The sequence below is a fragment of the Hesperophylax consimilis genome, chromosome 7 (assembly GCF_061612785.1).
Source record: "Hesperophylax consimilis isolate HC1 chromosome 7, BYU_Hcon_1.0, whole genome shotgun sequence".
Classification (NCBI taxonomy): Eukaryota; Metazoa; Arthropoda; class Insecta; order Trichoptera; family Limnephilidae; genus Hesperophylax; species Hesperophylax consimilis.
In genome coordinates this window covers 39,699,094-39,724,416 of record NC_142842.1, presented here as the reverse complement: position 1 = coordinate 39,724,416, position 25,323 = coordinate 39,699,094, and the positions used below count along the sequence as shown (strand labels likewise).

The 25,323-nt window shown below is 35.3% G+C and overlaps 2 protein-coding genes across 2 annotated transcripts; one reads left to right on the top strand and one right to left on the bottom strand.

Annotated features, from left to right (window-relative positions):
* Positions 1 to 6,865: 6,865 nt before the first annotated feature.
* LOC149422750 (gamma-aminobutyric acid receptor-associated protein) lies at positions 6,866 to 8,038 on the bottom strand. The gene has a single exon (XM_089633941.1). The coding sequence runs from the start codon at positions 7,692 to 7,694 to the stop codon at positions 7,341 to 7,343; it is 354 nt and encodes a 117-aa protein (XP_089490067.1). The 5' UTR covers positions 7,695 to 8,038; the 3' UTR covers positions 6,866 to 7,340.
* A 444-nt stretch (positions 8,039 to 8,482) lies between these two features.
* LOC149422749 (syntaxin-8-like) lies at positions 8,483 to 25,091 on the top strand. Its single transcript, XM_089633940.1, has 7 exons — positions 8,483 to 8,671; positions 8,762 to 8,956; positions 10,412 to 10,572; positions 11,122 to 11,241; positions 13,111 to 13,203; positions 21,082 to 21,183; positions 23,624 to 25,091. The coding sequence occupies exons 1-7, from the start codon at positions 8,640 to 8,642 to the stop codon at positions 23,680 to 23,682; spliced, it is 762 nt and encodes a 253-aa protein (XP_089490066.1). The 5' UTR covers positions 8,483 to 8,639; the 3' UTR covers positions 23,683 to 25,091.
* Positions 25,092 to 25,323: the final 232 nt, after the last annotated feature.

The following is a 25,323-nucleotide window of genomic DNA, read 5'->3' as shown; positions in this document are numbered from 1 at the left end:
ACTTGCAGAACTTGATAATTATATTATTAAATTTAATTTTAATTAAATTCAATTTTAATTAAATTTTAAAAATAATAAATGGAGTTCTACGAATTACAAACAAAAAATCTGTAGATTCATTTAAATACATTATTTTAAGGATGGGTTGTTTCGGAGAATTTGAACAATTCATCAAATTTCAAAGTTAATTTTCAAGTTCCGTGAAAGATTTTTTAAAATTCTGTTTTTATTTCAGTTCTGTCAAGCAACTAGCCTATAATGATATAATAACAGAACTCTAATAGGACTTTCACAAAACCCGAAAATGAATGTTGAAATTTGATGAATTGTTTAAATTCTCCGAAACAACCCCTCCTTAGAGAAGACGAAGATAGAATGACAGTTTTCAGTGCAAAGCAAATTCATTATTCACGGCCCCAATTATTTCTAAACAATTTAGTGCCTACTCCGTGCTCAATGGTGTCAATAAAAAGTTATGGGTTTGCTCAATCAGTCCAAATAAATTCATATTCTTATTTTTCTCATAATTGCAATCTTTATGACACAATTTTTTTTAAATGCATTAATTCGGTAATTTTTGTCATTATGCAACTATAAATATGTATACATATGTTGTGTACCTACCTAGTGATTCTTGCAGACAGATTTGATAGATTATTTTGCAAATTTTGTTGTTTAAAAGAAAATGTTTGCAAAAGAAGCTCCCGTGTGAGGTAAGACCTTGATTTACTTTATCATTTTTGTTTGACATACTTAATTTTATTTAACATAATCATTAATCATAAGTACAGAGATATATTTTATGACCTTAGCGAGTAGCTGCAGCTCCAGCTGCCGTTGGTTGGGCCAATGTAATGTAAATAATGTTATGATGAATGTGTTCAGGTTGTACAAAGCTGATTAAGCATAAAGACACAGATGTTTTCTCTTATGCATTTAAAAAAATCATTTCTAAAACTTCATATATTATTATGTAGTATCTACCTAATGTTAGAAGGATATGTGCAGTGTTAGCTGCTGTAGAAACGGACCAACACAAGTTAGAATGAAGTGAGGTTGTGAAAGAAGCTATGAAAAATGCTTCTATGTCAAGGTGGAATGTGTGTGGTGCTCTTTCCTATCTGCTTACGTCGACCTAGTGGGAATAACGTAAAATTGTACATGCATATGTATTTCGAGTATTTCATACAAAGACTGATTGCTTTGATTCTTATACTCTCACGTTTGCGTCTATCAATTATTAGTATATTATGATCGAATAAATTAACACCAAATAGTTGTATTTTATTCCATAAAGGCTTTAATATTGTTGCGGTGATTGACTAGCTTCCAACTTCGTTTTTTTAATTTAATTTCTTTTCCTTTAATTCAATTGCTTATAATCGTAGACACGTTATTTTCTCAAAAAATGAACCCATCAAGTGGCAGGTAACAAACACCTGTTTCCAGTAAATTCTTAATTCAAATGTTGGTTATGTACATAGAATAAAGAATAACACAAAAAGTGCCGGTTGTTGAGGCTTAAATTTTCAATTCAAAATTGTGTTTACAAATTTAAAATGTGATGGAGATTTACAATGTCAGGCGAGTGTAAGTGAGTTAGAGCGCTGGGCTATTGGATAGACATTTGAAGAATGTCTGTCTTCAAATGTCTATCCCTATCTCACTAAATTAAAGGACGGCAATTACCGTATCTTTTGCTTGGATCTCTACAACATGTCTAAAGGTTTTCTAATGTCATTGCATATAATAGGTATAATGTGTCAAACATAATATTATATATAAATATAATGCAGCGGTTTAAATTCACTTCCTTGTTTGAATTATTCCTGTCAATTGGAAAAAGAGCATAAATCTATTTATCTGAAACAGCATAATCTATCAAAAGTTGTAATTATTTTTCAGCTCACAACATAATTTCCACTGTGTAACAAATTAATTGAGTAAAACACCAGTTGTTAGTGTGTAAATATTAACTTTACTGAATTCCTCGTTAAATTGTTTTTTTTTTCCGTTGCATTATATTTAGTTGTGTGGGCTATTGTGTCTTATTATTTCATTGGATTTTGCAATATAATATGAATGAAGCGCTTCCTTGTGTTGGCAAATTAAATAAATATCACTTCTTGCGCGCTTCTTCTATTTTACCTTGGAGTTTATTATACACATTATCTTTCCTTTGTGTGGTAATCAGAAAAATAATAACAATGCATAATTATGCAACTCATTCTTTATTACAGTAAAAACGAACTGACTCTACATAAATTACCTATGTTTTGGAAAACTTCGTTTATATTTTAGTTTGTCTCCATTTAAAATGTTTTTTTGTTATTTGTTTTGTAGTATAGTAGGTATTATTAAATAAATAAATTTTGTTGTTAGGTAACTTGCAGTTCCTTATATGTATCAGTGATTGCTCAGTTTGTGATTTGCGAAAAAACTTGATTTTTATATAAAACTGTTTTGAATATGAATAAAGATAATAGTCCCTGTGATTTAACATTCCGTTTTTAAATAAATATTAAAACATATTTTTTGTTTACCTAATTAATACCCACTTTTCAGCGTTTTCCTATTTAAATTGGCAATTAATTTCGCCATTATCCATTGGATCTTTTTGCATGCATTTTCAATTGACTTGGAATAATTGACATGAATTATTAGAATAATGAAATGCTACAAAATAAGTGTTTCAGCTTGTGATGTCACTATATTATATGAAAATTACACATTTTTAAAAATACATTTAAAAAAACATATTGTGCTCTTTGAAATTTCCTGTTGACATTTTAAAACTGCCTGTACTGGAAAACTACGCCAGTGACATTGACTGTAAAATGTCAGTTTCCTTTTGGGAGGTACCTCGGGGAAGAATTTGCAATGAAACACAACTTCACGAAAGTCGTCGGACAACTGACTGATTGGGCCATCTGTTTGCGTATTTATTGGGTTAAAATTTAACAGTTTCCACACATGTTAATTCATTTTTGGAAAATCGACAGTTTACATTTAATCAGTTTGTACATAATGTTATTTAGTAAAATAAAACCAATTATGGATTTCCTCCTTGTGACTTTAACTGAGACAGCATAATTTAAATTTGTGAGAAAGGAATATCAATTAAAAAAATTATACAAAACAAAAGATTATATGAAACGAAAAATTTACAAAACAATACATTTATAGCCATGGAGAGAGGTTGTAGATATAAATCAAATCATAATAGAGATATAAACAATAGAGACATAAACATTATTCACAAACCATCAGAGAAATATTCTTTTATGGACCTCTTGTATTTGGTAAGTTCGCAACTGAAAATATCAACCTTAGATAATACGCTATTGTAATTATTGCACAGTCTGTCCAGGTCAAAATCGCATCGCAAATTATTCTAAAAACTATAATATTAGAATGTTTTCCTGCTCTCCAGAGACCCATCGGCGTTCTACTGGTTAAGTGGATAATTATTAATGTGGAGCAATTATTCTTATAATTTAAACAGAAATATTATAATGCGTCATAGCGCGCAGAATTAATTACTAAGGTCCCAAAGTATTTTCTTGCGAGTTATTCATCCTTGAACTGGCGATATGACACGTTTACGGTGATTAAAAATCTTATTGAGAAGCCTCATCATGCGAGAAAAGCCTCAAAGGATTCAGCATCGTAAATTGTATGATAACAGATAAATATTCATTTCCTTAATTATTTCGGTACATCTATCTGCTGTCTGGTACACCCCCAACATGAAAAAGTATTTTTCACCAAATAGTTTCCTCGGACAGTAAAGTATCTTCTTAAGGGGTTGAACACGATGGTTTTCACGGAAGGTGTGTTGATGTCTTCCAGGTGTAGGTATTCGTTGTAGTTTCTCTCATTGCAAGGTACGGCTATGTTGTCTTAAATGACGATTAAAAATCCGTATCTTTTTCACGGCATGAAGCGATCATTCTCTTGTTACTCTAACCCATTATCAAGTTATGTGGACCACATGTCAAATATGATTTAAAATTGTCAAATGTTTACATGTAAGGTATTTACTTATATGTAATAAACAAATCTTTCGTTAATAATTCAAGTTCATGAATCAGTGTTATTTTTTTACTGTCTCTCCCCATCTCCACTACCTTCTTTAATTGAGTTTTTCTGAACCTTATCTGGTTTCTTATTATTTATTCCAATCTTTATTTCAATCGTTATCACGCCTTGTGCGTTTTTTATTCCTCGGCTCAGAGGATGAAACTAGCAGCTTGTGCAGAAACAACCTTATTTCACTCGTGCTATTTGGATTACTATGATACTATCAGTATCTGCAGTAGCGTCGGAAAATTCATTTATTCCATCTTGCGCGTCAATGAACTTTGATTTCGTCATATTATATGTGCATGGTTCTTTCAGGTGATTCTCGCCCGACAGAAATAACTTTTTCTGGTCTTCTGTTTTCATTTCCACCTGGAGAAACATTTCTTTCATTTTCACTGCAACGGCGATTCTTTGTCCCGTATCTAGGAACCAATTTGACTCTCCATTGTTTATATTGGAAGATCCCTTCAGGCACAACTACCGCATGCGCAATCTCATTACTATTGTTTATTTTCCCATGGCTTGTGTTTTCGGACGCCATTATAGCCTTAACATTAACACTTTCTTCATTATTTTCTTGTGTAACAAAGGTGTCACCATTAACTCGTTTGATTAATATTATTTGTGGATACACTTCTTGTGCCGCTAGTGTTCCGATTTCACATAGATTAATTTGCTGATAAATATCACTCGGCAGATTCATAAATTTAACATTTTTAACAATTTTCACAAATCTTGAATCGTCCTTGTGAATGGTTGTGCGGCATCAGTAATTTCACTTCCTATCAGCGCCATATTATGTCACTGTTTGTCGATCCCTTCCCTTGTGAGTCGTTTCTTTTCGCTTACATTCCCTAGCGATAATATTTTTTCAAAACATTCTTTATTTTTATGAAGCTGCCACATAGAGGTTAACGGTAGCCGTAGCTCCGGTACATACTCAGGCAGAATTGTGAGGGTGGACTTCCAGCCACCCTGACGAGTAGCACTGTGTACATTTTCACATTCTTCATTATTTCGAAGCATCTGCTCAGAGGTCGACGGTAACTGTGGAATGTCCATCACAGCCGTGAATCCATCTGGCGTAATCTGCTGAGGTGAGAACGAAGTCTGTAGGTTATCCTCAGCCAATATTGTGAGGGTGGACTTTCAGTCACCCTGGAAAGATGCAATCAGTGCATCCAAATGCCGTGAAGTCTCCTCTTCTTATAGACGCTGTAGGCGACCATCTTATTCTAGTTGACGTTGTTTGTTACCTTACTGTTTCCCAAGTAGAGCGTGAATTGCCGCTGTCTTCGGGTGCCGGCACTAATCCTCTCCTGGAAGCAGGTGCTTCGGCACCTTTCCGGGAGCGAAGTGAGGGAGTCATGTTTCTCGATTTCTGAGGAAAATCCGGGTCGAAGGACCATAAAAATGTACTGCACACCTACATCAGTGACATTGACTGTAAAATGCCGGTTTCCTCACGGGGGTACCTCGGGGAAGGATTTGCAATGAAACAACTTCACGAAAGTCGTCGGACAACTGACTGATTGGGCCATCTGTTTGCGTATTTATTGGGTTAAAATTCAACAGTTTCTATATGTGTTAATGTGGAGCAATTATTCTTATATCCAAACAGCAATATTATAATACGTCATAGCGCCGAGAATTAATTACTAAGGTACCACAGTTTTGTCGTGCAAGTAATTCATCTTTGAACTGGCGATATGACACGTGTATGGTGATTTAAAGTCTTTAGCCGTGTTTGGTGGCCAGATCTGAATAGCCAGGTACTCCCCCACCTTTCTCTTCCACATCTCCACTACCTTCAGCCTCACGGTACTTGGATTGTTATTACAGTTATTAGCAACATACCCCAATTAGGACAGTTGGGAGCAGTTGAGACTTGTGCAGTATTCACATTAAAAAAAAAACATCTTGAAGAATAAAATCCCAATAATAAAAAACAGTTACTACATTCTGAGAAGATTATAACATTATCAAGTCATTGGCGTTATAAGCTGTGTGATTTTTCCACAAAATGCTTATCTTAACCAGTGGAACGCCGATGGTTCTCTGGAGAACAGGCAAACATTCTAATATTATCCTTTTTAGAATAATTTGCGATGCGATTTTGACCTTAATGCTTCGAAAACTGATTGAAAAACAAAATCAGCATCGTTTGGGCTAATAAAATTTTAAGTTACACTAGTATTTGTCTGTTTTATGCTCCGGTCTTCAACAGGTTAAAAAACAAAACATAAACACAGGGAAGTTTATCAGATCTATGAATTTATTGAAAACAAATACAGAGAATGTGTCATGATTTATGTAGGAGTGTAGCAAATTTATGTTTTAGAAATATTATAATAGTAAATTCTTTACTCCAGAATGTGTGGAGGTTGTTGAACTGATAAATTTATTTAAATGATTTTCAACTTTTGCAGGATGCAGAAGAAACTACCTGATGTAAATGTTTGCAACTAAACATCACACCATTTCTTTGTGATGTTTAGTTAGTTGTATCCGCTTTAATATATTATACTGAGTCTTGATATACATATGTCCTGACTTAAGTATTGCGTTTGATCTTACCATGTTCTATTGGGGTTCCGTTTTTAAAATAATATCCTTGCCGTAACCTTGAACTTTGTAATTCAAAAAAGCACACTAGATTTTCAGCTTGTTGCAACAAAAAGTCCTGGATAATGCCCTAGAGATGAGACTGTGGGAAATCCCCATAATTAATAGAGGAACAGTAGTAAGAAGGTATCGCATTGGAGAAGAAAACTCAAAATGGTGTAAATAATATTAATGTATTATAATATATTTTTTCTTAAATAAGCTAAATAGATATAAGTCTAGTCCACCTCGGTGCACAGGATAAAACACAAAGAAACGGCGGATTTTGAATGTTTTTTGTTCATTATATTTTATTTAAAAGAAGAACTCTATTACAAAATTACATACCACAAAAATGCAGGGAATAGCGGCTAAGACATTTAATATGGTAAAACATAAATTTACATTATTTTTTTTTATCCAAACCTTATAACTATATTAAATATAATAAAAATACAATTTAATACAGGAAAATAAAACTGTCTCTTTAGTGAATGGCTACGGAATTTAAATGGTAACAAAAAAGTCAAGATACATCAGAAAACATCTTGTGTCAGATCTGTTTGGATTGAAAGCAGGAGAAGATAACATTATCGTGTGAAACAATAATAAACACTAAAGGACAGGCGTAGCGATGGTTGGATTAAGTCTTAGTTTCCGTACACATTCTCGTCGGAAAATGCGATGTACAGGAAGAAGTCCTCGTCGTGGTGTTCCTGGTACAAAGAGCCCATGGTGGCAGATGTCGGAGGAATGACGTTGTTTACGAAGAAGAACAAAGCATCTTCCGGCCTCAGATGGATTCGCTTGCGGATCAAGAAGTAGAACTGTCCCACGGTGAGGTCGGAGGGAACCAAGTATTTCTTCTTATCAAGGTCGCCCAATCTCGCCTTGGCAGCCTTCTCGACGATGACAGGGACGCGATCAGGGTATTTACGACGAATCTTCTCTCCCTCCGCCTTTCTCTTCTCGAAGGAGTGTTCTTCCTTGTACAGGAACTTCATTTTCTTCAAAATTTGTACGAAATTTTCACTTGTATTGTTGGAGCAAAATTGCTATTGCGACTTTGTTTTTATGTTTTCATACAATGGTGACGGCTTCGTGTGACGCAATCAGCTGATTAGGCACGAAATTCCTTTCTTTGTTTTTGTTTCAAATACCAGATGCACTCACTGTTTTTTACGAAATCGAACGCTTTAAACTTACGGTGCTGAAATACCGTGACTCTCGAAATTTTTGATACGCAATAATTCTTCACTGTTTACAAGATACCTATTACACAGCGCAGGAAATTTCTATATGATGGCGTGCGTATCTAATATATATATCAATATTTTTTGTTTGCCATCATGCCATCGTTGCCATCCGCAAGGAGGAAACACCATAGACAATAATTAATATTAATTAACTATTGTTTTCGAATTTTCTAAGCGAAACATCTATATTAAATAAACGCGGTATTTAATAAAGATTTGTTTAACGATTTTATTTAACGTCTATCGATGTTTTTCTAACAATGTATAAATAAAGTATTTTACTAAAAAAAAAATTTTTTTAGGTACCTACTATTACTGTCTTGAACCTAATGTCCCGTTGCCCCGCATGTTTTAGAATTTCGAACAAAAATAAAGAAAAACACTGCTTTTCTCCGTGGTTCCGATTTCATTCACGAATTGACAGAAACATAGGCTTATTGCAAGGTGCAGTAGAGGCCATTTTAATAAAATTTTAATATTTTTATTGCAACTTGCAGCACTGAATAACTTTGACAGTTGTTGACTGCGTTCATTTATGTTGACTGCATTGACAGGAGAGTGGTTAATTTATGATTGACAGCTTAGTCACGACATGAGAGTGGTTTATTTATGATATATCCGTTTATTATGTTTGTCAGTTTTGTATAAAGATAATAATAATATTTTTGGTGCTTATTTTGTAACGACTTTGATATGGCGTTAGTTTATTTTGACGATGATCCATGGTAAAAATACTTATCTTTGATTTTCCTGCCACTTTATGTATTCAATGTTTTATAATGGTTTTTCCTTAAAAAATGAATGTATTGTTGTAGGATCACGGCCCATGATGCGTGTGAGAAACTCTATAGAGACATTCAGTCCCAGTTAGTGGTTTGGAGCAATGAGGGCAGAAAGTCCACTACTTATGGCAGCTCTTCTGCCAGTATCCGCATGAGGCTGAAACAATATAGCGCACAAATCAAACAGTTGAAGCAGCAACTGGACGACACAACTAGGGAGCAAATGATGTAAATATTATCGTCCATATTTAGATTGAAACTAAACCTTTTACCACCTGTCCCAATGTGAATAGTTGATTCTTGAATTAATTAAGTGTTGTTTTTATAATCTATGCCTATTAAAATGCGGCGGTTGGGTAAATATTTATCGTTCAATTATCGAGACAAATAATTTGTTTGAAATAATAATTATTAAACAAATTTTGGGTTTGGTTCACGAAGTAAATAATGGTATATGCTGACTACGAGTGCCCAGTAAAATTAAACACTTTCCCGACATAATTACTAATTCCTGATGACCTCAAACTGTGCCCGTGGTATTGTTCTCAGGTGCAAAGCTTTCACTTAGAACAAATTTCACTTCGTTTCATTTTTACACTCAATATAAATATGACATATTTATCAAAATATCCCACTTTGCGGCCATTTTACATCGTACTTTTTGCCGGGAACTTGATGGGAGTCGCTATACGCACAGCGACTAATCGACAGGGGGCGTGGCCAACATATCCGAGCATACCCGAAGTGAAGTATAGGTATAAAAGGGACACTTTCTTTTGAATCACAAACCATGTTACACAAACCTAGCGTAGCCGCTAAACTAATTGAAAACTGGGATGTTTTTCTTGCCTTGACGCGAGCAGGCGGTATTAAGGGGACACTTTCTTTTGAATCACAAACCATGTTACACAAACCTAGCGTATCCGCTAAACTAATTGAAAACTGGGATGTTTTTCTTGCCTTGACGCGAGCAGGCGGTATTAAGGGGACACTTTCTTTTGAATCACAAACCATGTTACACAAACCTAGCGTAGCCGCTAAACTACTTGAAAACTGGGATGTTTTTCTTGCCTTGACGCGAGCAGGCGCTATAAAGGGGGCACTTTCTTTTGTATCACAAACCATGTTACACAAACCTAGTGTAGTTCTAAAAAGGTTTTTTTACATTATATTATTACGACGCCATTTCTGACGTTTCGTTTCACCGCCCACCGCGTTTCACTGATTTTGCAACTCGGAACACCTCGGGTATGCTCGGATATGTTGGCCACGCCCCCTGTCGACTAATCGCTGTGCATATAGCGAAATCAACATGGCCCCTTATAATTTGTTAATAAATGTCGATCTCAAACTATTTTCTGTTTTTTTTCCATGTTTTTCCTTTATTATTTCAACTAAAATGAAGCATAATACGTTTGCCCCAAGGTAAGTTCATAATTACTTCTCATACCGTCGAGATTTGGCTTAATTTGACAATTTTAGCGCAAAAACAGTGAGGGCACTGATAGACAGCAAGTTCCTAAATAATTATTTTGATGTGATTTTACTATTTCTTTCTATCATATATATTCTGATCGATATTGGGCCTGTGAGCCTGGCCTAGATTTTAGGACTCTCATTTGACATTCATATTACACAGCACCCAGTGAGGCCCACTGGCTAAAGTACCGATCCTTTCCACAGCACCGATGCGGAGGGTGAGCGCAGATGGCGACAGGTGGAGGTGCTGCAGTCGCGCTATCTACAGCTGCAGAGCGACTTCAGCAGTGGGGTGCACGGCTCGGGCTCCCGCGCTCAACCCGACCTGAACCGGGAAAAGCGAGAGCTCTTCGGGGACAGCTACGGTAGGACGAGGCCCGAAGCTATCGACTGTTAGCCAGATCTATATAAGCCTTCTCTTTTCAAAATATAACCAAATGAAAGAATTAATGGCTAACAGGAACCGTTTAATTAATAAAATTACCCCAAAATATTCAACGCTCTTAGAGTAATTTCTTAAAACTTCAAAACTACTTACAAAGTTTCAAAGTGACAGAACTACAGATTTGATGAAGACCTCAAATAGGATGGGGGGGGGGGGGTTCAAACAACTAGGCATAAATCTTTTAATGTTCATACTGATTCCCAAGCTCTTTAACTTTTTGTTCGCCCAAGCCGATAGGTTTTGTAATATTTTTTTTGCAAAATTATGTTGTTTTGACAAATTGTACTGTCTTACCAGATAATGTGTTTGTATATTTATAAAAAATTGTATATAATTTACCATTAGTAATTTCCCCAGAAGAGCCGTTATAGCAGTTATACTCGGAGAAATTATTAGCAAACAAGAGGTTAAAGTTAGTGATTTTTTTAGTGTTTTTTCTTTTAATTATTTAATTAAATTAATATTGCAGGTCGAGAATTCAAAGATTCAGCTAATTGGGGCACTGGATCTGATGATGAGGATCTTCTGGACTCTGAAAGAAACCAGTCCATACAAGATATAAGGAAAAATCAACATCAGATGATTAAAGGTGAGGAATATAATGAATACATGATGCATACAGCCATCGCAGCCAGAGTTGAAGTGAAGACAGTACCTACTCTTAACTCTTATACAAATGCATTGGGAAGGTTCTCTGTTTGACCCATATTTATGCATATAAGAACATAATGATGTTTAAGACATATAAATTACAAACCTAATATTCCCATTGAAAATATAAACTAAAACTGTCCAACAGAAGTCATTTTTATTTTGAAATTCGCTAATTCCCTTATTGACAGCCCTGCATTATTGAAATTGACTTAATTTCATGTTCCTAATAGAGTCAAATGAACTAAAAATATTTTTAATTGCAACAATAAAGTACCATCAATCAATAAAGTCAAAATGGGGCGTTTAGACCTACGAGAACATAAAGGGCCAGGGTTGCATCCGAGGGAATGGATTAAATAAAATAAAATGATTATTATTTTTATTTGGTATCATTGTAAAATGTGAAAATAATATTTCTATTGATTTTTGGTAGTTATGATCTTTGTGAGGGAGTTGAAGCTCTAATCAAATCATATATTCAATAAAATAATGTAAATAATAAAAACAAGAAAATAAATAGGAAAGACAAGATTTATCAAAAAAAAAAAAAACAAAACAAAAAAATAACAATAATGGATCCAGGAAATTCATTTCAAATTATTTTATTTCATGTTTGCCATTCCCTGTTTTGGAAAAGGATGCCATGATGTCCCTGGGAACATATAATATAAATGTTGCGACCAAATAAAAAAAAAAACAATAACTGTTCACAAACACTAAATTATGTCTATCAATAAGAAAGCAAATTATAATTAACGTAACCTGGGATTAGGACCACAAAAAATCAAAGCAATCAATGTTTTTACTTGGAATAACATTCTAATCAATTCTAATCCAATCAATTTATACACTTGTTATTTTCCTTGAAGCGTATATAGATTATAGATGCACTAATACACACGAGCCTAATAATAATAATAATAATTGGATGACTTGTATAGCGCCGTTTTTGTGCAAAATCACATCAAGGGCGCTGTACAAACTTATAATACATCTCTACAGTGATCTATGTTATTACTTAAATATTTATGAAGATAATATACAGTACAATACTCACCTTGTAGGTCACTTGAGACTAACATTATATAATTGTTTATTAGCGAAATTTAGATACAGGATTTAGGACATAATTGGAAAATTGAATATAACTGGACTTTCTCTTAGGAATGGTATATTTAATTTAAGGGTACGACAGCTTAAAAAGGTAAGTTTTTAGTTTAGACTAAGTGTGTATTGTTCACCTGAACTTTCGTTTCACATCCTGTGCTTGCTTATATTTTTAGATGATATCTATATATGTTTGTATACGGCTCACCATACAATACACTGGCAAGAGCATTTGGTATTAAAATTTCTATCTATCTTTACAAGCTTGTTTCCTATTATTATAATGTAGTAAATAAGAAAATGGAATGCTATTTCAGTAAAATCCCAAAAAGAACCCTTCTGCTTTTTGCCCAGTAACTTTGCGGAGTAGTTTTTGGCTCGGTTGCTGTTTAAATTCTTGAAACTGAAGTTTAGCTACAGACAGTATGTACCTAAATGCAGGCTCTATGAAATTCTCAATTCAATTCTATTGAATACATAATAGTGATGGTTTACATCGATCTTTAATACATAATAGTGATGGTTTACATCGATCTTTAATACATAATAGTGATGGTTTACATCGATCTTTAATACATAATAGTGATGGTTTACATCGATCTTTAATACATAATAGTGATGGTTTACATCGATCTTTAATACATAATAGTGATGGTTTACATCGATCTTTAAGCTTTTATGTCATTGTGTTTTTCAGATCAAGACAAGGGTTTGGATGAATTATCAAAAATCATTGCAAGGCAGAAGGATATTGCGGAAAATATTGGCAATGAAGTTTCTGTGCAAAATGGTAACAACTTGTTAAAATTTATTATAATCAAAATGTTTCAGTTCCTACCTGCATGCATATGTAATCATTTTGTGTATTCTATAATATTCTCGTCATTACAACGTATACATTAAGTTAAATCATTTAATGCATCTACTCTACACATACTTCAAACGATTATTGCCAATAAGCGGGAAAGCTACAATGTACCTGCAACTGGCTGTTAAAATTGATGGATTTACTTCATATAAATTCTTTGCTACCAGCGGTATTCCCCAAGGGTCACATTTGGGAACAATCTAATTTTTGCTACTTGTGAATGATGTTCTTACTATTTCCAACGATGTCCAAGTTTTAATGCTTGCGGTCGATGAAAATATAGAAAGCTATAACAAATATTAATGACTGTCAAATAAATTATATGAACTTTTTGTCTGGTGCCAAGAGAACAATTTACAACTAAATGTAAGCAGATATCTAACTATAGTCCAGTCAAGATGTACATCCGTGCTTGCAAAAGGTCCAGTCATTCTGAATTTTTTATATCTTGTTAGGACCTAAACCAGTATTAAAAAAAAAATTTTGCAACTTCGAAAGTGCTGTGCGAGCGGCGGTGGACCTAAAAAACTAGGAAATTTTCGGATTTTTTTCAGTTTTTGCTCAATATCTCAGTAAAGGAAGGGTCTTACCGGTGTAGTTGGTATAAATACTTTTAAAGTAGACTAAATTTGCTATAATTTAAGACCAAAGCAAGCTATATAAAGCGATTGGTTTTCAAGATACAGTTCTTCAAAAATAGGCAATTTTTTCCAAAAAGTGAAATTTTTTCGAAATGGTCTCTTATTTTGTAAAATAATTTCTAAAATACGCATCTCACGTCAAATATTGTTTGAAATAAAGTTGTTGTAAATTTAATAAGCTTTTATTTGAGACTAGATTGATATTTGTAGACTAAACGGTTCTCTCAAAAATGGCAGATAACCAAAAACAGTCATAAGTGGGTTTTGGGTGAAATGCAAAAAAACTGTTCTCGCGTCTTTTTATGGTTTTATTGTGCTGTGAAGTAAATCCATTAATCATCGTGGGTTTATCCTAGGGTTATAATATAATTACAACTATTTCAAATTTCAAGTACCCATTAGTACCTATACCCATGGGTACCCATATGAATGGGCACGCATATTCACTAGCTGTTCGAGCCCACATTTTGGCAAACCTCACACTGGCCAGCATTGTTTTTTATGAGGTTGACATAACTCCTGAGGAGCGAGACGAGACTCAAAAATTGCTGCGAGACACTGAAAGGTCTCTCACTATATCAGCAGAAGAAATTGATACCTACCAAATACTAAAGGCAAAATTTAAAAGTGCCTTGGAGAAAATTAAAGCGAATGGTCCAACATCACAGTTGTGCAATACTTTCGTATGACCACTTTGATAAAACTATTCATCCAGGCAGAGCGTGCTGGTGATTGGAACCTTCATTTGTACACTGTCCACAAGATGCTCCCTTTTTTCACGCAGCTGGACATTTTTTGTATGCTAAGAGCGCGCACCTCTACCTGCAGGATATGATGAATCTACAAGATCGGATGGATAAAAGCGAATACGACATGTTTACAAAAGGATCCTTCACCATTTGCCGGTCTGACAAGTTTTGGTCTGGGTTGTGGTCAGACCTAACAATTGAGCAGAAGCTGATGCGATCCATGAAAACCTACGGTGGGTTGACCCAAGGAAGAGGAATCTCCGAAAGTGTTCTGGCAAGGTGGACAACAGGAATGGTGTTTATGTTGAACATTTGTGAAGAACTGGAAAGTTTTTGCAGCTTATCATGTCATACTGGAGAGCAGCATGTAGACATGAGATCTTCTCGAATCATCCGAGATAATAGTGATGTGGAAAAACTAAAAAACTGGTTTGCTCTCCACCCTCCATTTCCCAAAACTGACAGTTTAATTTCTATCAGTGGTGGTTTACTGGCAGGTCCTGAAATTAATTGCCACACAGCCCAGAGAGTTGGAACGGAAGGAGTAATGAAAATTGTGGGGAAAATGTACGACAAGGTAGTAATAAAACGGAAAAATAAAGTTACCACGCTGGCATCGATCACCTCAACCGTTAAACTGCCGGACAAAAACAGAAGAGTGGCTGTGGATCTGCTCACAATTTTTCAGCGAGTGTGTATTGCAAAGAAATCTGAACAGGATATACAGGATGACTTCAAGTATGAGTTGGCCCCGTTCCCGATGTCTCTGTTCAATGAACAAGGGATGCGCAAGGGCACAAAATCTACTCTGTACTCTGCCTTCACTCCTCTTTCCAGCCACACGCCGATAGATGCCAGCACTCACGTCATTTTGGATGTTGGCTACCTCTTGTACAAGGTCGTGTGGCAGAGGAAAAGCACGGTTCGAGCACTTTTGGCGCGTTATATCACCTACGTCCGAAACCACTTTGGGAAGAACGTCTCCATCGTTTTTGACGGCTACCCCGAAGATGCTACCAAAAAAAACCCCAAAACAGCGGAATGACTCCGGCGCTACGCAGCTCATTCCAGCTACGAATTGACTTTCGATGAATCCACAGTAATTCAAATTGCTCAAGAGCATATTTGGGGAATGAAAACAATAAGAGACGCCTTATAACTCTTCTCTGTGACGCCTTTCAGAAGGAGGGAGTAGAAGTGGCTGTTGCCGAAGAAGATGCTGATCGAGAGATCGTCATGATGGCGTTATCAAAAAGAGCAGATGCCGATCGGGTCGTCATAGTGGGAGAAGATGTCGACCTGCTCGTTCTTCTCAATGGTTTAGGCGCTGAAGAGACAAACGTCTATCTTCAGAAGAACACGAAGGGTGAAGCTGGTTGCTGTCACTACTCTACGACCTCCTACAACAACCAGGACTCCCGACAATTACCAGGAACGGTACTATTTACCCATGCGTTTGCCGGGTGCGATACCACCTCAGCACCGTTTGGCCAAGGAAAGACCAAAATCAGCACACTTCTGAGCAAGATTGAACCACTTGCTGAGCAAGTGGAGGTCTTCCTTCGGCCAGACTCTACCCCACAACCCGTGAGTGAAGCAGGCATCAAGTGCTTCGTGGCTCTATATGGGGGTGACATCGCGAGGGATACTTTGGATTTCCTGAGGTATAAGACGTTTGTCACTTCAACAAACATAAACCTCGCCCGTTTGCCACCGACGGAAGATGCTGCAGGCCACCATGCAGCAAGGTGCTACCTCCAAGTGCAGAAGTGGCGGGGAGTCAACTTGAATCCCACTGAATGGGGGTGGAAGCTGTCTTCTCAAGGACTCACCCCCATCCCTACCACGATGGATCCCGCACCTCCTGCCCTTTTGCGAAAATTTTGGTGTAAATGCAATAAAGGATGCTCTGGGAGCTGCTCGTGTAGAAAGGCTGGGCTCCACTGCTCAGTCCTCTGTCAGTCATGCGGTGGAAAATTTTGCATTAACGTCCCGGATGTGGAGCTGAAATGCTCGGACGATGAAGATGACCCGACTACAGACTGGGCGCCTCTCCCAGCTAAGATAAAAAGAAAGACATGATTTGGCAACCAAGACACAATACCTACATGATTTATATTAGTTTTATTTTTTGTGTACATGTAATTTGTCCTTATAGTAGGTACCATGATGTTTGTACAAGCATTTTGGTATGTAGGTATATAAAACAATGTTTGAAGATGACGTAATTCCCGATAGATGTAATATCTTTTCTTTTTTTCAACAAAAATCTGTTAACTGTTTGATAAATAAAACCATAAAAAGACGTGAGAACAGTTTATTTACATTTCACCCAAAATCCACTTATGACTGTTTTTGGTTATCTGCCATTTTTGAGAGAACCGTTTAGTCTACAGATATTAATCTAGTTTCAAATGAAAGCTAATTAAATTTACAACAACTTTATTTCCCATAATATTTGACGTGGGATGCGTATTTTAGAAATTATTTTACAAAATAAGAGACCATTTCGAAAAAATTTCACTTTTTGGAAAAAATTGCCTATTTTTGAAGAACTGTATCTTGAAAACCAATGGCTTTATATAGCTTGCTTTGGTCTCAAATTATAGCAAATTTAGTCTACTTTAAAAGTATTTATACCAACTACACCGGTAAGACCCTTCCTTTACTGAGATATTGAGCAAAAACTAAAAAAAATCGGAAAATTTTCTGGTTTTTTAGGTCCACCGCCGCTCGCACAGCACTTTCGAAGTTGCAAATTTTTTTTTTTAATACTGGTTTAGGTCCTAACAACATATAAAAAAATCAGAATGACTGGACCTTTTGCAAGCACAACCCCCTTTTCATGTTTAACTTGACTGGACTACTATGCGATTTCATAGAATGAAGAATCCATTAATTAATGATTACTGCATCGATGATGTAGTGCTAACAACTGTAACCGAGGTTAATTATTTGATTGTATACTTTGATCGCTATTCATTCTCTCACGATAGAAAGAATTCAAAATAAATTCTTACGATTTATGAACTTCAGAATGGGTATGACAAGGGAAAGTGTCAATTATGATTCTCTACTATGTCAACTAAATTTATTAAAATTATCTGATTGTAGAATAGTTCTTTGATGGGCGGACATAACAGTATAACTGCATTTTTGACCATTTAACGATTTATATGAGAAAATGTGTCTTGTGTATGCCGGCATCAATGGTATTAACAGTATAGTTACACCAGTACTCAAAACATATTATATTTTGAGTACTGGTGTAACTATACTGTTAATACCATTGATGCCGGCATACACAAGGCACATTTTCTCATATATATCGTTAAATGGTCAAAAATGCAGTTATACTGTTATGTCCGCCCATCAAAGAGTTAATAACTTAACTTGTTTACATCAAATCACAAATTTAATAATTGACAGCCCTGAACTTGATTTCTTTCCATATATGTCGCAACAAAATATCAAGGCAATATCTACCTTATTATTGCGACAACTCAAATATATGGAATCACAATTGTATACTCCCATTCGCCATATACAGAATTTGGGTAATGATTATAAGGATGTTGACATATTTAACACATTAATCACTAAATATAAACAGGTCTTAATAGAATTTATATCGGCAAGCGGAACAACAAATCTAATTAAGGTTAAATGCGACGCTCTTTATATTCTACATGTTCATAGATGGCGTTAATTAATTAATTTTATTACAATATTGGATTGAATCATCGGTACAATATTGTATTTGTATGCCTTTCTCGAAAGAATTGAGTTAGTATTTTACTCATATTGCATATGTACGGGCGCAAACAAATAATTTATCATAATGTTGCAAAGCAATACTTTGCAAAAAAAGTATTTTAACTCTTTGCACGCGGCCGTATCAACTGTTGTTACGGCAAAAAGTCCATACTCACACGCGGCTGTATCAACAGTTGATACGGAAACTTTGACGGCCGATATTCCAGCGCTCTTTCATCATAAATGTATTTCTTGCTCACTTGGACATTCGTAGAACTCTCACGATGCTGACATCTACAAGAATTTCTCAAAAATTAAATTGTATTTCATAAAAAAGGATCGATAATCAAGTGCGCCTCTTCGCGCCTTTTAGTCCTTTAGTTTACATTTTTGTCAACGGATAGCGTTAGTACTAGTATGTCATTCACAACTTTTCATAACTAAAAATGATAAGTGATCATGGTGTCCCACTTGTGTCTATCAACGCAGTGGCCTAAGTAGACACACGCCGAGTGAATGGCGGGACCACATTCAAAAGATACGGTACGTCTTTGTATGAAATTTTATGTTTTTGTTTTTATAAACATCTAAGAGTGTTGACACACTAGGATTTGTTTTCATATTGTGGAGAATAATCTGTTCTGTCTATATAGTCCAATAAATCATGCCAGAATGCTATAATTTGACATTTAATTGCGTGCATAGGTATTTGAAAATATGTACCGCGTACGGGTATAGATAAAACGGAGCAAATCAACGCGTTCAAAAGGTTAATAAAATAAATTAATTAACATCATCTATGAACACGTAGAATATAACGAGTTTCGTGTTTAATCTTAAACAAACTGCCTAGCTCTGCTTGGACTTATTTCATTTATTTATTGTACTTTGTATTCCTAATCTACTATTTTTCTATCTTGCATTGTAGAGTATTTTGTTTTTGAGATGTGAAACTTATTTAGATGTTCTTTGTGTTAACAAAAAAAATAAACATACTGGATGTCCGAGTTTAAAGTGCACTAACTTCGGGAGGTGATTCTACATGATGGTAGGAGTAAAAAAGATAAAATAACTTTTTCCGAAATTCCAACTTTTTTTTCTCATACAAAAAGACATACCTTCTAAAAATCCTTAGTGTGAGGTACAAACTTACCCGATAAATTCGCTGTGAACTTGTCGAGAATGAAGTGGCAGCATTGTGATTGGCCCGTATCCATTGAAACCATACGTAAACAATAGGCCACGTAAACATTAGGACGAGATTTTGGCGTTTACAATTATGCTACAATATTGTGTGTTTTAAACCAAACTCAAAAAGAAAACTGTACTAAAATTAACAAAATGTAGTTACACTTTGAATGATAAAATTATTCAACTATTAATCACTTCTCACTAATTTAAAAAACATTCAAAATATCCACTTTCTTGTGTATTTACATCATGTAGCCCGTAAACCTAATGAATGTCTGACCTTCGTGGGTCAAGCCAGGCATTGTCACAGTAATTACGCACAAGTAAACACAATGTTAAAAGTCTTTAGAGAAAATACACACTGAATAAATATGTTCTTTTAATAAGTCTTAATAAATCCATACTAGATAAAGACATACTAAATTAACAAATTTTGTTTAAAACAATCAAGTTTTTTAAGTTAAATCTGCAGAACACATTAAATTATAAGATTATTGACACAAGGCAGAAGAACAAAAGTTATTGGCAGTGTAAATAGACTGACGGAATGGCAGCGTTTGGACGTGGGACGGTAGATGTAGCAACAATGCAAAATAATAATGCCAATCCCACATGGCGGACCAATTTTTAAGTTTTTACCTAAAAATAGTACCCTACAAAGTTGGAAGTTTTCGAAAGAAGTAATTTTTTCTTTTTCTTGTACTACTATCACGTAGAATCATCTCCCGAAGTTAGTGCACTTTACCCCCGGACACCCTGTATTAAAGCCCAGCTGAACGTGAAATTCATATTCATATAAATAAATAAATATTTAATTTTAATTTTACATCAGGATGTTTATCAATATATATTTACAATTATTAGTGGATCCCCCGCAATGCTTCGCTATTGCTAAAGTCTTTCTTGGGCACCCACGACTTCTTTCACCATTCACTACTGTATACCACAATGTTAATGTTAAAAAACTACATTACATCAACTTTAATTCTACTCCGTATCTTATACTCTATAACTGGTGCTCAGTTATTGCGTTAAGTATTCCTCGGGCGTCCATTTAAACATCTCTAAACACTCCTGGCACTAATAACAACAAACCTAAAAGTTTTCAGCAATATCGGTCGACTACTTTTCGAGTTTTGCGAGCACAAACTAGCTGACGTGTACCTGGCGTTGCTCAAATTCTCTCTACTTTCTATATATATAATATGCATGTGTTATAACATAAATAAATTCTCTAAATGATAGTGAAAACCCTATCAAAATCCTTTGCATAGTTTAGAAGAACTAAGCGCACAAACAGACAGATGCGGATAGCCACTTTATTTTATACTATTTAGAGATAATGATAAATTCCAGATATCCAATTTTATTAACTTTGAAATAAAACGGCGGGATGTTGACACCAGAATATAAGATTATAAAACATGTGTACGTATTATGGGATGTTACATTTATGTTAACAGAAATAATAGATGACTTGGCTGACCACATTGACAGAACTGACGGAAGAATGCAGAATGAGACAGGGCAGATCAGATCAGTGGACAGAAAGGATGCCACTTGTGGTAAGTCTCAAGAGTTATTACATACACAACACATGTTTCAATTTTTGAAATTACGAGCTATGAGGACGATGACAACCCTGCAGGTGCAAACATAAACTGTCTCTATTTAAATATAGAGAATGCAATCCTAAATAGTGCAAAATCAGTATTTAGAAGCCGCAAACATACCAAAGATTCGGAGGCACTCAGTGTAAAGTCAAGCATGCTCAGTAGAAGATTCCTAAAGTTATTCCTTACGTTTTGTATGTCCTTTTATACTTGCGAGCTTTGGGCCAACTTTAAGAAGAGCAGCAATGAAAGGCTACGCATGCAATATAACAGCACCTACTGCATGATGTCCGATCTTCTCAGATACTGCAGTACTTCCAACATGCTCACGGTGGATCAAGTACCAGCTTTCGCAGCCCTCATAAGAGCCCGATGGCAGGTTTAGGGAGAGGATAAACATCTCCAAATGTTCTTATTTCTTGAATCCGTCATCGCAGCACACTGGAGAAAGTTATTGGCCCCGTCAATCTTAAATGCTATAGATCATTAATGTATTTTTAAATTTTTTTATATATTTCTTTGCTTGAACATTCTTATTTTTTACTTGTATGTACATATTGTGTATGCTTTATGTGATGTGATATTTCACAAACCTTCCCACATTCCGGAATAAAAACATCATTATTTCATTGTAATGCAATCATAAGTTTCATAACTGATAATTTTCCTAAATGGAAACGAAAATAATACTTAATTATTGAAGACAATATTAGCGATTTCTGAACGAAAATCTGAAACAGAAAAATCAGAAAAGGATACGGTCACATCTAGGACTCGAACCCAGGACCCTTGTCTTGCCGGGGCACCGCTCTACCACTGAGCTAATGGGACCCTATCCGCTTCGGTCACTTTTAACTGTATCATACTTCGAATAAGAACTACCAACAATGTCATTTTTTCACCTAGTTAGCTTAGTGGTATTAGCTCAGTGATAGAGCGGTGCCCCGGCAAGGCAAGGGTCATGAGTTCGAGTCCTAGATGTGACCGTATCCTATTCTGATTTTTCTGTTTCAGATTTTCGTTTAGAAATCGTTAGCGATTTTAGATTAGTATTGTCTTCAATAATTAAATATTACAATTTGAGGTTTTACTCAATAAAGTTATTCCAAAAAAATAAATAGAAAATAATACATTTTCAGATTGCATCCCCTTATGTTTTTCCATTTTGGAAAAGTTTTTCAGCTCTGCCACTTCCAAACACTGTCACACATGTACTAATGAGGCAATGATTAACGTTTTTTCATAATACAAAAGATGAGTATGAGAATTACCAAAAAAAAAAAAAAATTTTTGCTTACATACTATACACGGCTTTGAATACTTATCAATCAGCCCTGGAAACTTTATTCTATTTGTTTAATTTTTATTTCCACACAGTTTCAACAGTTGACCAAATCAGCTATCGACATCTTTGGACTGGTTTCATTTTTAATTACTAACTGTTGCGCTTGCAAAAACATTTCTAAACAAATCAAGGAATCAGGGCCAATCTCAATCATGTGTATAGGTTTAACCTAACACCTAATGACAATTCGCACAACACTCCCCAACGTTGTTTGTTGCCACATTTCAATCATAAACTGGGACAAGTCATGATATCTGTGATTGCATGTCCGTCTGCCGGTAGTTCTATGTACATTCCTGTTCAGAGACAGTCTGTTCAGTGGGTGTGTAGTATTGCCAAACATGGACTGCACGTCTTTACTCTCAGTTGCCACAGATAGTACCGGTGCCATTTACCCCACATTCACTCCTGGTTGTTCACCAGTTGTGCACCTGTGATTGCATGTCTGTCTGCCGGTAGTTCTATGTACATTCCTGTTCAGAGACAGTCTGTTCAGTGGGTGTGTAGTATTGCCAAACATGGACTGCACGTCTTTACTCTCAGTTGCCACAGATAGTACCGGTGCCATTTACCCCACATTCACTCCTGGTTGTTCACCAGTTGTGCACCTGTGATTGCATGTCTGTCTGCCGGTAGTTCTATGTACATTCCTGTTCAGAGACAGTCTGTTCAGTGGGTGTGTAGTATTGCCAAACATGGACTGCACGTCTTTACTCTCAGTTGCCACAGATAGTACCAGTGCCATTTACCCCACATTCACTCCTGGTTGTTCACCAGTTGTGCACCTGTGATTGCATGTCTGTCTGCCGGTAGTTCTATGTACGTTCCTGTTCAGAGACAGTCTGTTCAGTGGGTGTGTAGTATTGCCAAACATGGACTGCACGTCTTTACTCTCAGTTGCCACAGATAGTACCAGTGCCAACAACCATTTCCCCCTCATTCACTCCTGGTTGTTCACCAGTTGTGTAAAATTTAAAACACGTGTATATATCCCTCTGTACCAAATATGCCTACGTTAAGTTTATATTTGTTTTTCCTTTGTTTCAGGATACTGGACTGTTATAATAATGTTATTTGTTGCCATTATTATTGTTAGTATTGTATGATTACTATTATTATTGTTTTAAATTAATAGGAATATTATTAACTACTTCCTGGGCAATTACGCAAATACGGTTGAAAAATATGATTTTTCAGACTTCGAGAGTTAAAAAAAAGTATATTTATTTATGATTATATGTATATTGATATGCTTTAAATAAATGACAAAAAATAAATACGTAGGTTTTTTAAAAGATTTTGCAAATTAATTCGGCCGGGAAGCAGTTAATGTTAACAATTTGTAAAATAAAAACCAAATAATCTTTATAAAAATATGTTATTCAACTTTCAAGAAGAACGCATTCAGTAGAAATTAAGAATTAGAAATAAATTTATGAGATTGTATTTGTATTAATAATTATTGTGTAAGTTTATAAATAATGTGAGCTGTGCTAAAGGACAGCTTGGCCCGCTGTGTATTTAGTTCAGCATTTGGTTTGCACCAGTTAGTTAGGTGTTCAATTTGCACCGCAATGCTAAAAGTTCTTGAGACCTGGAAAAACTTGGAATACGAGGAATTTTAAAAATTTCATTTTTTTCGTGAAGCTTATCTATTCTGAATTCTAATTTTCCTGTTTTTATTTTTTTGCTAAACATTAAATGCCTCCTAGGATATTTTTGGGTAATCCAGGATTATGTCCAGGATTAATTTATTAAATATTAAGTGGAAAGGTAAAAAGAAAGAAGTCGTTCTGAAAAACTAAATTTTTAGAAATTAAATAATTGTTTTCTTTTTTGTGGTCAAGTCAACTAAGAGATTCAAGAGTGAACCATGTACATGTATCCATCAATGATTTGCAGAAATGTAAAAATGCCAGATCAAATTTGAGTATATTTTAGACCCTTTTAAAATTCCTATGGAAACGGCATAAATAAAATGCATAAAAACTACGTTCTTTATCAAAATAATGTTTCGGCTTTTTCTTACACACTAAATAGTATTGAGACAACTATGCATGAATCTCATCTTACATCTCCCTCACTCGTATTAAAGAAATGAAACATGGTCGCCAAGCCGTTGCCGTCGCCGTGTCATTTGCATTGGGAATTTTAAAAGTGCCCTTTGTATATTTAATAATTTATTTTGTACGCAGAGAAAAGGTTAAATGTTTCACACTTGAGTTGTCACTGATTTCATCTTGGAGATTTTACACTTTGGAAGGAAGGATACATTTTTTACACACTGGATGGAAGGTGCTCAGAGGAAGTGGCTAAGATGTGAAGGGATTCGGCCGGCAACACCAGAAAAAGGGCAGCTGCTCGCCTGTGAAATGATTTGCCGTTCTCTGTGTTTCTACCTTCTCGTACACGTACATGCTCACGGATGGTTCCATGATATTTCATCAAAACGACAGTTAAACACACTTTTAAAAAGTGATACAGAGTCAATAAAAGTGATGAAACAAAAACTAGGTTACATCGGTAACTATTTAATATAGTTTTTATTTCATCACTTTTCATGACTTTACATCACTTTTTGTAGGTGTGTTGAACTGTCATTTAGATGAGATACCCGGTCACCGCTCACGGATGTATCTGGGCTTCATACAATATTATTGATTAGACTCGTAGTTGTAATTATGTAACTAAGATGATTAATATAAGCAATGTATGTAATTATTATATGTCTGGGACCAATCCTAAAC

Bases quoted from the DNA above. Each gene is read 5' to 3' on its own strand.
- LOC149422750 (XM_089633941.1), bottom strand. From the start codon at position 7,694: ATGAAGTTCCTGTACAAGGAAGAACACTCCTTCGAGAAGAGAAAGGCG.
- LOC149422749 (XM_089633940.1), top strand. From the start codon at position 8,640: ATGGCGTTAGTTTATTTTGACGATGATCCATG. The intron at 8,957-10,411 runs GTAAATATTATC...TCCTTTCCACAG, and splicing joins ACAACTAGGGAGCAAATGAT to CACCGATGCGGAGGGTGAGC. The intron at 21,184-23,623 runs GTAAGTCTCAAG...CCTTTGTTTCAG, and splicing joins CAGAAAGGATGCCACTTGTG to GATACTGGACTGTTATAATA.